Source organism: Salmo salar, chromosome 18, assembly GCF_965601325.2.
Source record: "Salmo salar chromosome 18, fSalSal1, whole genome shotgun sequence".
NCBI lineage: Eukaryota > Metazoa > Chordata > Actinopteri > Salmoniformes > Salmonidae > Salmo > Salmo salar.
In genome coordinates, this window is record NC_138308.1 from 32,656,369 (window position 1) to 32,674,085 (window position 17,717).

The 17,717-nt window shown below is 40.9% G+C and overlaps 1 protein-coding gene across 1 annotated transcript in view; it reads left to right on the plus strand.

Annotated features, from left to right (window-relative positions):
* The first annotated feature begins 3,954 nt into the window (after nt 1–3,954).
* The window catches only part of LOC106577236 (lysyl oxidase homolog 4), a 51,199-nt gene continuing 37,436 nt past the window's right edge, over nt 3,955–17,717 (plus strand). The window contains exons 1-4 of the mRNA XM_014155154.3: nt 3,955–4,072; nt 5,229–5,573; nt 6,887–7,194; nt 7,504–7,718. Coding sequence (XP_014010629.1) covers nt 5,249–5,573; nt 6,887–7,194; nt 7,504–7,718 — 848 coding nt within the window. The 5' untranslated portion in view covers nt 3,955–4,072; nt 5,229–5,248. The remainder of the gene's footprint in view (nt 4,073–5,228; nt 5,574–6,886; nt 7,195–7,503; nt 7,719–17,717) is intronic.

A 17,717-nucleotide genomic window follows, 5' to 3' on the forward strand; every position in this document is an offset into this window, starting at 1 on the left:
TCAGTCTAAAACTTTGCACATACACTGTCACCATTTAGTGGCCAAAATCTAAATTGTGCCTGGGCTAGAGTAATACATTATGGCCTTTCTCTTGCATTTCAAAGATGATGGTACAAAAAAGAAACACATTTTTTTCTTTGTTATCTTTACCAGATCTAATGTGTTATATTCTCCTACATTCATTTCACATTTACACAAACTTCAAAGTGTTTCCTTTCAAATGGTATCAATAATATGCAGATCCTTGCTCCAAGTCCTGAGCTACAAGCAGTTAGATTTGGGTATGTCATTTCAGGTGAAAACTGAAAAAGGGGCGGATCCTTAAGAGGTTTTAATTAAGTACATTTTAGCAATCCCATTTACTTTTGAACACCTAAGTATTTTTTAAAACCAAATACTTTTAGACTTTTACTCAAGTAGTATTTTACTGGGTGACTTTTACTTGAGTCATTTTCTATTAAGATATCTTTACTTTTACTCAAATATGACAATTTAGTACTTTTTCCACCACTGCTGCTACGTTAGGTTATTCCGGTGTTGGTTTTACCGGCCATGCAGGGAGGGACCGCCACTCAAGCATCCAGTCTCACACACCCTGTCCCGGCCTGCCTGGCTGGCACAAACAACTAGATTGCTGGTTCTAGATTCACACGGTCACAGGGACATGCATGCAGGCAGGCACGTGCACTCACACACCCTACCCTAGGCAGCATGTGGTCTTAGAATGAGGGCTTGCAGTTGATGTTTTCCCACGCATTCAATATTACTGTAATCTACGTTTATCTTTCTCCCCCTGGTTAGTGGTTACACATTCTCCCTGCTGCATCCATCCTCCACCACACATCCTAACCACTGAGTTTTTATCTTTGACACACACACACACACACACACACACACACACACACACACACACACACACACGCAGACAGACACATCTACTGAACAAAAATATAAACTCAACATGCAACAATTTCATAGATTTTTACTGAGTTACAGTTCATATAAGGAAATCAGTCAGTTGAAATATATTCATTAGGCCCTAATCTATGGATTTCACATGACTGGAATACAGATAGGCATCTATTGGTCACAGATACCTTAAAAAAAATGGGCCTCAGGATCTCGTCACAGTATTTTTGTGCAATGAAATTGCCATCTATAAAATGCAATTGTGTTCATTGTCCGTAGCCCATACCATAACCCTACAGCCACCATGGGGCACTCTGTTCACAATGTTGACATCAGCAAACCGCTCACCTACACAACGCCATACATGTGGTTTGTTGTAGTGAGGCCGGTTGGACGTATTGCCAAATTCTCTAAAATTACATTGGAGGCGTCTTATGGTAGAGAAATGAACATTAAATTATTTGGCAACCGCTCTGGTGGACATTCCTGCAGTCAGCATACCAATTGCATGCTCTCTCAAAACTTGAGACTTTTGTGGCATTGTGTTGTGTGACAAAATTGCACATTTTAGTGGCTTTTATTGCCCCAGCACAAGGTGCACCTGTGTAATGATCATGCTGTTTAATCAGCTTCTTCATATTCCACACCTGTCAGGTGGATGGGTTATCTTGGCAAAGGAGAAATGCTCACTAATAGGGATGTAAACATTTGTGCACAAACTTTTTGAGAAATAAGCTTTTTGTGCATATAGAAACTTTCTGGGATCTTTTATTTCAGCTCATGAAACATGGGACCATGAATTTACATTTTGCACTTATATTTTTGTTCAGTGTTCAATAGATCATGGTTGTGTTCATTAGGGCATGAAATGGAAAATGTTTTAAAACGTTTTACAATGGAAACAAACGTTTTTTGTGTGAAATTTATATGAAAACATATCTGTTTTATAAATATTTTAGAAATCTGTAGAGCCATGCCATCTGTGTCTACCTGTGAATTTACGGTCATCGTCGATGAGAATATGAATCCTATGAATACACCCTGTCCTTCTCAAAATGGAGCTCTGAGGTTTGTGCTTGCACTGAAATATCTTTATCAACACAGCAGTCAGGGGCAGAATATTCCAGGTGGCTAATTCTGTAAGAAATAAAATAAACACCTTTCCAACAAGCAGACAAACAAACCTGGACACCTGGAGGAGGGACCAAATAGGCACCAAATAGAAGAACATTTACTGAAACAGTGGGACTTCTTATCAGAAATGCCCAATAGGAAACACATAAAACATGTGTTTCCATAGCAAAACATTTTAAAACATTTTCCACTGCATGCCCTAATGAACACAACCGTGATCTACTGAACACTGAACTGATCCCAGAACAGACTAACTTGCTGTATTACATATAGAAGCCATACAGACATACTGCATGTCATACAGTGTAAGGGTGAAAGCTAATATACAAATTAGTTCTAGAAAATATATTATTCATGGGGGAAGAACAGAAGAATCCCTAACGTATAAAGACACAAGATGATTGACTGAAAAATCCCCTGGAGATGTCTCCCCTGGAAACGACATGCATAGTCTTAGATACAGAAGATATAAGCCTACTAAACTGTATAAAAGACAACAGCTGTGATTCCAATTGTCTATCAAAACCTTGCAATTTGAAGTCAAAGGGTCAAACAACAGCTTTTTATTCTTCCTGCTTTATCAGGAAGTTGGGGCCACACTTAGGTAGTCCAACACTGAAGTGAGGGCAAGTGACCTTAGAAATCCACCTCTCACGTATCACACGTTCCTCACTGGTGCTGTACCCTCATCAATACTCCCATCTCTGACTACCACCCTTACACTAGCAGAGAGAGAGAGAGAGAGAGAGAGACAAGGAGGCTGGGCCTATTTTAAAACGCTGGTTTGCGGTTGGGCTCAACAAGGAAATATATACCCTGTGGTTTACGCAGCTTCTTTGGGATACTTGGAACTTGACGTTTTGGAACTATTCCTGACATAGCAACTTCCTGTTGGTAGCATTTACACAACACACACACACACACAGACTTGCATAATGTTGGCCTCCTCGAAGACTTGTTGTGTAAAACATTCTGGACCGAGGTTGTGTAAAGGCAACCATCAGCCTATCAGAGAAGAGAATTTGATGCCATCACTAGCAGAAACATGTGACTATAAATGTGAATGATTTGATGATTAGGTTCATTCACTCATTCATTCATTCATTCATTCATTCATTCAGGACACATAATCAATGTTGAATGTACAGGACATATACGCTCTCATGTTGAATTATTTGAATGGTTAAATTGATTAATAAATTCAAAGGACAGACACTGATTCTTCTTTAATGTGAAAGGTATTACCCCAGTATTTCATTATGTTTCTGTGATAAAAAGTTTTGATTATTTTTTACATTAAAATGGATTCCTATCTCTCCTCCCTGTAGAGACAACAGTACCATGCTGTCAATACACAACATGGATGATGGAATACTTTTGTATTAGTTGAACCCGTTAAGAAGGCGTAGGACATCATTTACAGTCATTCAACCTGGATGTTTTTGTTTGAAAGATTACTCGGATCCACTCACTGTTGACTCTCCTCCCGTACTGCAGATTGTTATTCTATTCATGTGATCCATTGTGAAAAATCAAGATACAAATTGAACTGCTTCATCACTTTACCGTTTATCAAGTGAGATTTGTCTCCCTGTGAGTTTATAGGAGATACAGTGGGTTGTGAGGAGACTTTATTTGTTACATGTGACTACATTTTAGCTCTATTGGTACAAGAGATTTGTGGGATTATGTACAACAGTGAAATTATACACAGACCGTATCTGAAAACAGATCATTATTTCCCAACAGCACCATTTAAAATGCACACACACCCCAAACTATGTTTATAGTTAAATCGAAATGCAATTAGACAATTGTGTATGTGTGCGTGTCAGCATTTCTGAGTGAGCAGGAAAATTCTTAAAACATAGAGAGAAGAAATGTGGGAGGGAATGAGGGAGGCAGGAGAAGAAAGAGAAAGATTGACCAGAGATCTCATCTAGCAGGTACACTTACTTGTTCACTCAGTCACTCTCTCCTCTCCCGGTCTGGGACGTCTAGGACTGCTGTGTCTGTAGCTTTCTAACAGGTGAGTCCACCCTCCTGCTTTTTTATTCTCCTTTTATTCCCTTTTTATTCACCTTGCAGTGCTTTTGATGTATAATTCAAGTACACATTTTGATAGAAATATATTAGTCTAGGTAACTTATGTTAAGTTTACATGTTGGCTCTTATCTGGTTGTGTCTTCTCATACAGGGATTATCAGGTAGTTAAACATGAGTGGTTGCTTCTTTCTGGATTAGTTGATTGAAGAATAAACGTGATTTGATGAACACCAACCACATCAATATTTTAAATGACGTTTCATTCAACTGCGGAATTTTGTTCCAAATGTAATTATCATAATTTATGATAATAGCTCTATTCTGTATTCTGATATGTAATTACACAAAGAAAGTTATGGCTTCTGTGCACCTCAATGTGATCTAGTGTATTCTCATGTGTTTCTGAGGATACAGTGAATGTCTCAAACATTTGTGGAGTTATTTAGTCAATTTATAGTATTATGCAATACTGTCCGTCCGTCCTTCTGCCTGTCTGCCTGCCTGTCTCTCTGTGTCTGTGTTGGGGTGAAATATGTTTCATTAGCTCCAGGGTGATACTTGTACATATCTGGGGTTAGATTTTAAGAACTGAAATATTTCTAGACTACTTATATGTCTATGTGAAATGCAATCATAGTTCTGTGGTTGAACTTCAGATTTGAATGTCTGGAACTACAGAGTTTCTTCATATCCTGCTCATATCAGACAGGTTTCTATCAGGTCCTCTTCATTGTATCTGTAAACTTTGGATTCAGTTTATTTTTTTGTTGTTCAAATGTATTTTGAGAGCGAGAGAGAGACTAACCTGTCCACTTACCTGTAGCCTACCTGTCTCCCAGCTCTGAATAGGACAGAATAGGCCAACTCTGTCCTGATGATGTCAGTATTGGCCTGTTTGAAGATAGACATCTCTCTCTTACTCCCTTACAATTCCACTGCTGGTTATGAGCCAAAATAATGCCTCTTCTTTCAGGGTAGCAAAATATTGAATTGGGATGAATCATCTCTCAATAAAATACGATTGATCACACTATCAAATCCACTCAACTAATAAACAACTGATTACCTTCAGTCAATTATGTTGATGACTCTACTAACCCAATTCTCTCTCTCTCTCTCGCTCTCTCTCTATCTCCTAGACGACACTCCATACACAGACATGATGCATCGCATCTTCCTCATCTGCTTGAGTTCTCTGCTCCTCCTCCTCTTCCTCTCCTCCTCCGCGCTTTCGGAACCCCGCCGACGCTCGTCATCCTCACCACGCAGCAGGACCGCGCGCGCTCCGGTTTCCAAGGTGCGCCTGGCGGGAAACTTCGCCCGGGGACTGAACGAGGGTCGCGTGGAAGTGCTTCACAACAGCACGTGGGGGACGGTGTGTGATGATGAAGTGGATATCAAGCTAGCCAAAGTCGTCTGCCGCGAGCTGGGCTTTCAGACCGGCGTCACGTGGGCGCACAGTGCCAAATATGGAGAGGGTGTTGGTAAGCGTTCCAGAACAGTTGCTGCATTTTTGCAATGATCAAAATGTATCTTTATTTCTGTAATGTAATACAGATAATATACTCTTTAAAATCGATAGGTACATTAAAAGAAGACAGTCAGCTTCCATTCTTTTTATATGGCTGTCAGATGTTAAAGGGATAGTTCACCCAAATGACAAAATGACACATTGGTTTCCTTACCCTGTAAGCAGTCTATGGACAACATATGACAGGAATACATGCTTTAATTTCCCTGTTACTGTTTCCACATGCTAACGTTTTAGCATTTGTTGCACTAATCCCATTCAAGTCATTGGACCGATATTAGCATTTTTCACACATCATGTGAGAATCATCTGAAAGTATCAAACATTTATTGTGAAGCTTAACAAAGTCAGTTATAGATAATATGAACATGATGTGCAGAAAAAGCTAATAAGATCTGTGGGATTTGTGCCACAAATTCTAAAACGTTAGCATGTGGAAACAGTACCAGGGAAACTAAACCAAAGCATGGATTGCTGTCATTCCTCATCCATAGACTGCTTACATGGTAAGGAAACCAATATATAATTTAGTAATTTGGGTGAACTTTAATCCATAGGCCTATCTTTCCAATTCTGTGAAGAGGGCGCCTGCATTCTAACTAAAATTCAGTTCCTAAACCTTTCAGTTTCTAAAGTACTGGCAGGCATGATTTTTCACAACAGCGGTAGCCTATCACAGGATAGGATGGCAGTGCTAGACAGCTAGCATAGCTACTGCTCTGTCGGTTCACTCACCCTTCCCTTTAATTGTAATTTAAGGGGGAAATAAAGCATGTCTATAAAACAAGGCAAGTGTAGCACATCGCTGGCAGGGCAAGGCTGTCATTACTCTAAAACAAATGCTCCTCTCAGGCAGTATATTGCCACGCCAGCCTGCCAGGCAGCGACTGTAATGAGGAGTGCAGTGAAGTCCCATAAGTTTTCTTTGTCTCTTTATGATGGTGGCAGGCTCAGTTCATTCACTGCAGGGTTATTTTGGTGATGTAATTGGTGGTGTAAACTTGGGTGTTGGAGGCCTACAGAAGCTGGGGAGACAGGCTCCCTAGTCCCACAGTTGCATCTTATTACTGTATATGGCATATTTACGGAACATTTTTATCAAATTTGGCTATCAATTATTATATCAGTGAAGGAATGAAGAAATGAATAAAGGGATGGATGATTCAATCAGTCAATCAATCATTAAATACTTTAATCCGTCCATCCATCCATCAATGACAAGTTGATGTCCATATCCGATAATAACCCTGTTTCCCCCATCCCCAGGTCCTATCTGGATGGACAACGTGCGTTGTGACGGCACAGAGAAGACTGTGAAAGACTGTAAACATAACGGCTGGGGTGTCAATGATTGCAAGCACTCTGAGGACCTTGGCGTGGTCTGCAGTCCGGAGCGACGACTGGACCAGGTCACGGGGTCACGTAACGGTCAGTCGGTGGCCCTGCGCCCGGATGTCAGCGTCTCGCCCCAGTGGCAAAGCATCCTGGCCAGCCGCAGTAACCCCCGACAGACCCATCATGGGAACGGACACCCTCCAGAGAGGCCCAGCCTGAGACAGGACCACTACAACCCGGTAGGTAGCATTAGACCTTATACTCTCTATCCCTGCTACCTCTAGTAGTAAAGTAGACGTAGCCTGAGACAACATCTATACAACCTGATAAGCAGCTACAGTGGGCACCACCAACTCTATAACTCTGGTACTTGCTAATGTCTGGTATTTGCTGATCAACCACCGATACTGCCAATGCCAACCAATTAACCAATCAATCTATATATTTACTGCCCCAGTTGGAAATTCTACGCTTAAGTCATTTGAATTTGAAAGTGTCCTTGATTAAACCCAAAGTTTTAAGAAATCCCCTCCCCCCTTCTCCCTCAGTATTCCAGCAAGGTGCGTATCCAGGAGGTGCGTCTGCGGCCAATCCTGATGCACACTAAAAAGCAGGCCCTGATCACTGAGGGTGTGGTGGAAGTGAAGCATGCTGGGAGATGGAGGCAGGTGTGTGACCTGGGCTGGAACCTCAACAGCAGCAGAGTGGTGTGTGGAATGCTGGGGTTCCCTGAGGCAGAACTACACAATGAAAGAACATACAAGTAAGTAACCCACTCCATTCAGCCCTCAGATCTGCAGATTCAGAGTGTTTAATAGTCACATGTTCAGGGTTACAGGTGGGATTGTGGTTCAGATTCAGAGTGTTTAATAGTCACATGTTCAGGGCTACAGGTGGGATTGTTGTTCAGATTCAGAGTGTTTAATAGTCACATGTTCAGGGTTACAGGTGGGATTGTTGTCCAGATTCAGAGTGTTTAATAGTCACATTTTCAGGGTTACAGGTGGGATTGTTGTTCAGATTCAGAGTGTTTAATAGTCACATGTTCAGGGTTACAGGTGGGATTGTTGTCCAGATTCAGAGTGTTTAATAGTCACATGTTCAGGGTTACAGGTGGGGTGTTGTTCAGATTCAGAGTGTTTAATAGTCACATGTTCAGGGTTACAGGTAGGATTGTGGTTCAGATTCAGAGTGTTTAATAGTCACATGTTCAGGGTTACAGGTGGGATTGTGGTTCAGATTCAGAGGGTTTAATAGTTACATGCTCAGGGTTACAGGTGGGATTGTGGTTCAGATTCAGAGTGTTTAATAGTCACATGTTCAGGGTTACAGGTGGGATTGTGGTTCAGATTCAGAGTGTTTAATAATCACATGTTCAGGGTTACAGGTGGGATTGTGGTTCAGATTCAGAGTGTTTAATAGTCACATGTTCAGGGTTACAGGTGGGATTGTTGTTCAGATTCAGAGTGTTTAATAGTCACATGTTCAGGGTTACAGGTGGGATTGTGGTTCAGATTCAGAGTGTTTAATAGTCACATGTTCAGGGTTACAGGTGGGGTGTTGTTCAGATTCAGAGTGTTTAATAGTCACATGTTCAGGGTTACAGGTGGGATTGTGGTTCAGATTCAGAGTGTTTAATAGTCACATGTTCAGGGTTACAGGTGGGGTGTTGTTCAGATTCAGAGTGTTTAATAGTCACATGTTCAGGGTTACAGGTGGGATTGTTGTCCAGATTCAGAGTGTTTAATAGTTACATGTTCAGGGTTACAGGTGGGATTGTTGTCCAGATTCAGAGTGTTTAATAGTTACATGTTCAGGGCTACAGGTGGGATTGTTGTTCAGATTCAGAGTGTTTAATAGTCACATGTTCAGGGTTACAGGTGGGATTGTTGTTCAGATTCAGAGTGTTTAATAGTCACATGTTCAGGGTTACAGGTGGGATTGTTGTTCAGATTCAGAGTGTTTAATAGTCACATGTTCAGGGTTACAGGTGGGGTGTTGTTCAGATTCAGAGTGTTTAATAGTCACATGTTCAGGGTTACAGGTGGGATTGTTGTTCAGATTCAGAGTGTTTAATAGTCACATGTTCAGGGTTACAGGTAGGATTGTTGTTCAGATTCAGAGTGTTTAATAGTCACATGTTCAGGGTTACAGGTGGGGTGTTGTCCAGATTCAGAGTGTTTAATAGTCACATGTTCAGGGTTACAGGTGGGGTGTTGTCCAGATTCAGAGTGTTTAATAGTCACATGTTCAGGGTTACAGGTGGGATTGTGGTTCAGATTCAGAGTGTTTAATAGTCACATGTTCAGGGTTACAGGTGGGATTGTTGTTCAGATTCAGAGTGTTTAATAGTCACATGTTCAGGGTTACAGGTGGGATTGTGGTTCAGATTCAGAGTGTTTAATAGTCACATGTTCAGGGTTACAGGTGGGATTGTGGTTCAGATTCAGAGTGTTTAATAGTCACATGTTCAGGGTTACAGGTGGGATTGTGGTTCAGATTCAGAGTGTTTAATAGTCACATGTTCAGGGTTACAGGTGGGATTGTTGTTCAGATTCAGAGTGTTTAATAATCACATGTTCAGGGTTACAGGTGTGATTGTTGTTCAGATTCAGTGTGTTTAATAGTCACATGTTCAGGATTACAGGTGGGATTGTTGTTCAGATTCAGAGTGTTTAATAGTCACATGTTCAGGGTTACAGGTGGGATTGTTGTTCAGATTCAGAGTGTTTAATAATCACATGTTCAGGGTTACAGGTGGGATTGTGGTTCAGATTCAGAGTGTTTAATAGTCACATGTTCAGGATTACAGGTGGGATTGTGGTTCAGATTCAGAGTGTTTAATAGTCACACGTTCAGGGTTACAGGTGGGATTGTGGTTCAGATTCAGAGTGTTTAATAGTCACATGTTCAGGGTTACAGGTGGGATTGTTGTTCAGATTCAGTGTGTTTAATAGTCACATGTTCAGGGTTACAGGTGGGATTGTGGTTCAGATTCAGAGTGTTTAATAGTCACATGTTCAGGGTTACAGGTGGGATTGTTGTTCAGATTCAGAGTGTTTAATAGTCACATGTTCAGGGTTACAGGTGGGATTGTGGTTCAGATTCAGAGTGTTTAATAATCACATGTTCAGGGTTACAGGTGGGATTGTTGTCCAGATTCAGAGTGTTTAATAATCACATGTTCAGGGTTACAGGTGGGATTGTTGTTCAGATTCAGTGTTTAATAGTCACATGTTCAGGGTTACAGGTGGGATTGCAGGGTACAGTGAGCTCCAACATGTAGGACTAAGAGAAATGTATATATATATATTTATTTATTTATTTATTTATTTATTATTATTTATTTATTTAACCTTTATTTAACTAGACAAGTCAGTAAAGAACACATTCTTATTTACAATAACAGCCTAGGAACAGTGGGTTAACTGCCTTGTTCAGGGGCAGAACGACAGATTTTTACCTTGTCAGCTCAGGGATTCGATCTAGCAACTTTTCAGCCCAACGCTCAAACCACTAGGCTACCTGCCGCCCAAAATAATGGAAATGGTCATAAAACCCCCAAATAGAAATAGAAATAGCACTGGTGCCATTTCTATTTCTACATCATAACAACTGTAGCAGTGATGAATAAATACATGTCCATTGGGGTGGAGGCAGAGTAAAGACTGTTGAGGGAGTGTGGAGAATGACCGTAACAAATAGTTGGAAGGTGTAGGGGGGGTTTTCGGACAGGGCTGAGGTTTTCTCCGGATGTACATGTCCTCATGTGTATGGTATCCATATTAGGAAGTCTCTAAGTTGTCAGACAAAACGTCCTCAGTTGTCAGACTCACTCACTCACTCACTCACTCACTCACTCACTCACTCACTCACTCACTCACTCACTCACTCACTCACTCACTCACTCACTCACTCACTCACTCACTCACTCACTCACTCACTCACTCACTCACTCACTCACTCACTCACTCACTCACTCACTCACTCACTCACTCACCAACCTAACTGTACTTCCTCTGACCCTGTGGAAAACAGTGTTATTAGGACGGTTTAGTTTAGAATCGAGGGAGAACCACACATTAGCACGACTATTTCTGTCCCATCATGAATGAAAGTCCTCTGTCCAGACTTTCATGAACATCCTATTGTAATTATTTCCTAATGGTTTTGTCCTGTGTGACTCAAAGTTGAGACATTCATTCCCCATATGGGCTGCAGCTACTGTAGCTAGCCCCGTGTGTGTGTGTGTGTGTGTGTGTGTGTGCGTGTGCGTGCACGTGCTTGTGTGTATGCGTGTGCGTGTGACTGAACTGACCATAACATCTGTTCTGATTCCTGTATGTTTAAAGAGAGAGCTACTGTTTTAGCCGGTTCATTTCCTCACATGACCTTTCACTGTCATGTTACATTCAAGTGAGGGGAGTTTCAACACCGGATTGGTAAATTTTCAGAGGTGATTATTTCCAATGAGATATTTAGCTCCATAATGGCACCATGGAAGACAGAGGCCCTACCTAGGCTCATAGTCAGTATAGTGGAATTGTAAGGGAGACGAGAGAGAAACAGGACAAGGTTGGTGTAGTCTGAAGGACTTAGCCTGAAGAATTCACAGGCAGCTGAATTCTGTTGGCCTCTTGTTTTTTAACCTGTGAGGTCACAGAAACAATGTTCAAAGAAGGAAGAATGAAAGAAAGGAAAAAAGATGACAACAGAAGAAGACAAATAAAGTAGGGAATAAACAAATAGACTGAGAGGTGGATATATTCAGGAGCATTTGTCTGTTTGTTTTGACAAGTGCATGTGGTACAATGGCCGTGTCCGAAATCTGTCTTGCCTATAGGCTACTTACTAAAACTGCATACTGTGTACTTATTATTGTACGGGACATTTACATTATAGTCATTTAGTTGATGCTCTTATCCTATGAGACTTACAGGAGCATTGGATAATGCCTTGTTCGCCAGATTTTTTCACCTAGTCAGCTCGGGAATTCAAACCAGCTGCTAGGCTACCAACCGCCCATAATACGCCCATCATACTATTTAGTATTTAGAACATACTGTTTAGTGAAAACGTATGCAGTAAGCAACAAATATCAACTTACTAGACTCACCTATACTGAGAATGTGTCATTTAATGCATAATTGTGTTGCTTCCTGCCATTCGTTCATTTGGGTACAGCTTGTCACCTCAGCTAATTATAGGCTGTTGTCAAACACATGGATCTGACAAGACCACTCTCTTCCTCAGTAGTGTTCAGATAATTCTACTACATGAAAAGCCAAAATAAGTATGACATCAAGACATTTAAATCAAACAACATTTTTGACATTTCAAATATTATAAAACATTCTATTTTTGAATACCCAAAATGCCTACTTTTAGAACGTAAGTACAGGTATTTGGCCATTATCTTTTCCGAGTTCAAACCGCCAGTTTGTTTTCCTGCCAGTATGTTTCATTCTCAGTTTAGTAAATAACAAGGCATTTGGGACGGCAGTGGTTGCTTTCTATTTTTATTCAGTTGGGTCTCTGTGTCCTAGGGTTGACCTGGTGTTGTGTTCCGAAGGGACAGACGGGAGAACACATCTGGAAACGGACAACAAAAAGGGACTTTCTCATTGGCTCAATTCCATCTGTTTCAAAGCGTTTTCTTTCATTTCGAGCCTACTGAACGGTACCCCAGTGTTTGTGTGCCAGCTGGTCCAGCTGGTGAAAGCTTTATCCTTGGCACCACATCACTCTGATATGACCTAGAAAGGCCAGATCGTTTTTTTTTTACCTCAGATTAGACAGTTAGACATGTTTAAAGTCTGTATAGTTTATTAAGGCCAGTTTTGCTCTTTTATAGTTTTGTTCTCATGGATTTTATTAGTATTTTAGTCCTGGTTGGTTGATCATTTAAGACGCTACAGTTTTTATGTATAGCCCGATATCCCACATCCTAAAATAGAATGAGTGATTGACTTACTGATGGTTGGTTGATTGATTGATTTTAACATGGCTTAAAGGTGCAGACTGTAAATTGTATTATTTTCACATTCATCCAAGAACCTAAATGAAAATATAATTTATTTCACTGAAAATTTAAGTTACAGATTGCACCTTTAATGTAGTCCTAACCCAGTAGAACCCAATTAGGACTGGCATGACCTGGCATGAATTGACCTACAGTAGCTTGTTCAGACAGTCTCTGGTCCATTCTTAGAAAGCTCAGACGAGACCAGAGCATATGGCTCCTGTCCCCTCCTGGCTCTTGTCCGTGTCTACTGGTCTGGATGAGACCCTGGAGATGTTGTAATTGTAGGTTGGGCAGTACTGAGGCTCTCCTGGTTTCTGCCCTGCTTGCCGCCAGAGAAAAAACACCCCAATTATAGCTGTGTGTGTCTGTCTGTTGATGTCTATAAGGTGTGTGTGTGTGTGTGTGTGTGTGTGTGTGTGTGTGTGTGTGTGTGTGTGTGTGTGTGTGTGTGTGTGTGTGTGTGTGTGTGTGTGTGTGTGTGTGTGTGTGTGTGTGTGTGCATCGTTCATGTGTGTGTGTGTGAAGAACAGTGTGTAGGACTGAGCCACTCAGACTACCCAGGGTTTTCTACTGTCTCCAATTATAGCCTGGGCCCAGCTGTGGCCCCGCTGTGTCAGCAACTGTCTGTCTCTCTCTGTCACCGTGGAGATTAGAGGTCCTACAATTGATTAATTGCGCTTCAGCCCAGATGGGGGGGTATCATTTTCCTTAGGGTGAAATTTTGTGTAACCGATTCAGTCTCGGTTGGTGTCTCAGATCTGAGAAACTTGAGGGATCCAATGTGAGCTTGTCTCTAATTTATATAGCGTCTTTTGATTTATGTAGGCCTATGTATGGCGGGCGGCTGTGCTTTATGTGGTTGTGGAGAAGCGTTTAACCGTGGTTGTCAGCCCAAGCTGTAATTCATTCAGTTGCGTTTTGACTGACATGTTTTATTGCATGTACTGTACTTCCGTAAGAGATCATCCATAGCCAAGGAGGAGCTCACAGGCTATCATCTCTGAGCCCATAGAAAGAGGATCATCCATGATAGGAGGACACAGACTATGCAACTCTGCAACTTCATCTGGACAACTCAAAACTGTGGATCTAAGATCGATGGTTCCCAGCAATCACTATCCTGACAAAGACATTTGGTGTTTAAAGTGGTTGCTATTCATATCCGGGGTTCCAACATTGCATGGGGTACTCCTCTTCTTCTGGCACTGCAGGGTAAGGGAGGAAGATACTGGAGAGAGAGAGAGAGAGAGAGAGGTGAAGGGGGAGAGAATGTGGTAAAGCGGTAAGGAAAGCAAGGGAGTGTGACGGTGATGAAAAAAGAAACAGCAGGGTGATTGTTGTCGTTTAGCAATAGGGGTGGGTCCCACTATAATTAGCCTCTTTCGCTCTCTCTCTTTCTCTCTCTCTCTCTCTTTCTGGGTTGGTAAACGAGGGGTAGAGCCTGTAACACGCTGATTATACAGGCAGACTGGGGTTCTGGGAAGGAGAACCGTTAAACACATTTATACACATACCATTATAGAGTCAGAGGTGTAGTGAACAGTAGTTCTGTTTTCTCAACCCCAATCCACCTGCTCATAATGTGTGTTCATACAAGTGTTCATAATATACACTAGCTAGCTAGCTAACATCTGTACAATCGTATTAGAGAAAGAGGGATATGTGCACCCTAAATACAATACCGTCAGAAAGTATTCACACCCCTTTACTTTTTCCACATTTTGTTGTGTTACAGCCTCAAATTAAAATGGATTCAATAGAGATTTTGTGTTACTGGCCTGCACACAATACACCATAATGTCAAACTGGAATTATGTTTTAAAAAAATGAAAAGCTGAAATGTCTTGAGTCAATAAGTATTCAATCCCTTTGTTATTTGCAAGCATACATACGTTCAGGAGTATAAATGTGCTTACAAAGTCACATAATAAATTGCATGGACTCACTCTGTGTCCAATAATAGTGTTTAATATGATTATTGAATGACTACCTCATCTCTGTACCCCACAATACAAATGATCTGTAAGGTCCCTCAGTCGAGCAGTGAATTTCAAACACAGATTTAACCACAAAGACCAGGGAGGTTTTCCAATGCATCACAAAGAAGGGCACCTATTGGTAGATGGGTAAAAATTAAAAACAGCAGACATTGAATATCCTTTTGAGCATGGTGAAGTTATAAATTACACTTTGGGTGGTGTATCAATACACCCAGTCACTACAAAGACACAGGCGTCCTTCCTAACTCAGTTGCCGGAGAGAAAGGAAACTGCTCAGGGATTTCACCATGAGGCCAATGGTGATTTTAAAACAGTTACAGAGTTTAATGGCTGTGATAGGAGAAAACTGAGGATGGATCAACAAAATTGTAGTTACGCGACAATACTAACATATTGTGATAAGAAGGAAGCCTTTACATGCATCCTTTTTGCAATAAGGCGCTAAAGTAAAACTGCCAAAAAATGGGCAAAGTAATGAACTTTATGTCCTGAATATAAGTGTCATGTTTGGGGAAAATCCAACACAACACAACACTGTTCATATTTTCAAGCTTGGTGGTGGCTGCATCATGTTATGGGTATGCTTTTCATCGGCAAAGACTGGGATGTTTTTTAAGGGTAAAAATAAACGGAATAGAGCTAAGCACAGGCAAAATCCTAGAGGAAAACCTGGTTCAGTCTGCTTTCCAACAGACACTGGGAGACAAATTCACCTTTCAGCAGGACAATAACCTAAAACACAAGGCCAAATATAAACTGGAGTTGCTTACCAAGAAGACAGTGGGTGGCAGAGTTTCAGTTTTGACTTAAATCAGCTTGAAAATCCATGGTAAGACGTGACATGGCAAGACTTAAGGGACAACCAACTTGAGCTTGTGCAAATATTATACAATACAGGTGAGCAAAGCTCTCAGAGACTTACCCAGAAATACTCATCAGCTGTAATCGCTGGCAAAGGTGATTCTAACATGTATTGACTCAGGGGTGTGAATCCATATGTAAGTTTGATATTTCTGTATTTCATTTTGAATACATTTGCAAAAAAAATCTAAAAACATGTTTTCACTGTCATTTTGGGGAATTCTGTGTAGATCGGTGAGAGAAAAACATCTATATAATCAATTTAGAGTTCAGGCTGTAACACAACAAAATGTGGAATAAGTCAAGGAGTATGAATACTTTCTGAGGGCACTGTATCTTCAAAGACAGAAGTAGCATGAATAAAGTTAGAATAGTAGTAACAATACATAGGTTTTATATAGCACTTTTTTCAATGCTTTGAAGTTCGGTTGAAGTTAAGGGAACTTAGGGTAAGTTCCACCAAAGTTCAACCAAATATACTGTAACTGAATCAGAGTCTGGGATATGGTTGATATGTGGTTTTCTTTCCTCGGTGCTCAATTTAGTCAGTGCCAGTGTGGTGAGGGAAATAGTTGGTTTGATTGGTGTGTGGTGAGGTCACAATTATGTCACAGACATTCTCTCCCCTGGTTACGTGTGTGTGGGTGGGTGTGTGTGTGCGGGCGCGCCTTTGCGTATATGTGCGTGTCTATTCTCTGGGTTACGAACGTTTTACAACATAGACACATGGTAGACACATCCAAGTTATTTTACGAATTTCATTTAAGAATAAGTGTTCAATTCAATTCGCAGCGTGTGTGTCTGTCTCAATCCACCACAAGCCCTTTAGCATGACCTTACTGCTGCAGTATATGTCTGTCTGAACATTACTCGTACATATAATTCAACTTTTGATGGCTTAAGCTAACATGGCTGGTGTCCATTTACACCCCATGCTAGCATTAGCTGGCAGTGTCTTTGGGTACTTAAACTCGTTATATGAAACCCATGTGTTATAATATTATTAGGTAAACAGACATGTTTAAATAAACATGCTTATTTCAGTCTCTCCTACATGGCTCATAGACACCTGTCATAGTCTGGAAACAGGTATTGTTCATAACGTGGTAGGTGAGCACTTGGCCATACTGTAACACAGGGGTAAAAGTAAGCTGGTACTATCACGTTTTAAGGAAGACCCAGATGCTGACAGTGTTGAAGTAACAAAAGTTTATTACTAGAACAGGGGGCAGGCAAAACGACAGGTCAGGGGCAGGCAGAGATTGGTAATCAGAGTCCAAACAGTACAGAACGGCAGGCAGTCTCAGGGTCAGGGCAGGCAGAATGGTCAAAACTGGGAAAACTAGAAAACAGGAACTAGAAACAGACAGGAGCAAGGAGATCATAGTGTGACAGGTACAGTCAAATAAATAGTGGGGGTGCTTCATATCGGTTGAACATGACCCTATCCCAATAATTAAAACAAAGATGCCTAGAAAACAAATACTATTATTTATCATTACCGCATTTCACCCGCATGAAAAATGTGCGAATGGATGTGGTGTGGTACTGTGATAAGAGTGACATTTTAGTGACAGTGGACGGATCAATTCAGGTTACAAGTGTAGGCCTGATGGATGACATTCTTTATATTTCTTGGTGTTTTGTAACAGATGTCTCTTTGGGTTTTATGTAATGTGTTAATGTGCCGTCAAAAAGGTAAACATTTTAAAAGTTAAACGACAAATATTTACTATTAGGCCTCACAGTGATGAGAGATGATATTACAGTAAATGCATAATGATTCTATATGTAATTCTATATTTAGGTCAACAACAAAAATAGTGCAAGGAGGTACCATACCGGAAAGAAGTGACATCTACTTTCCCACTGTAAC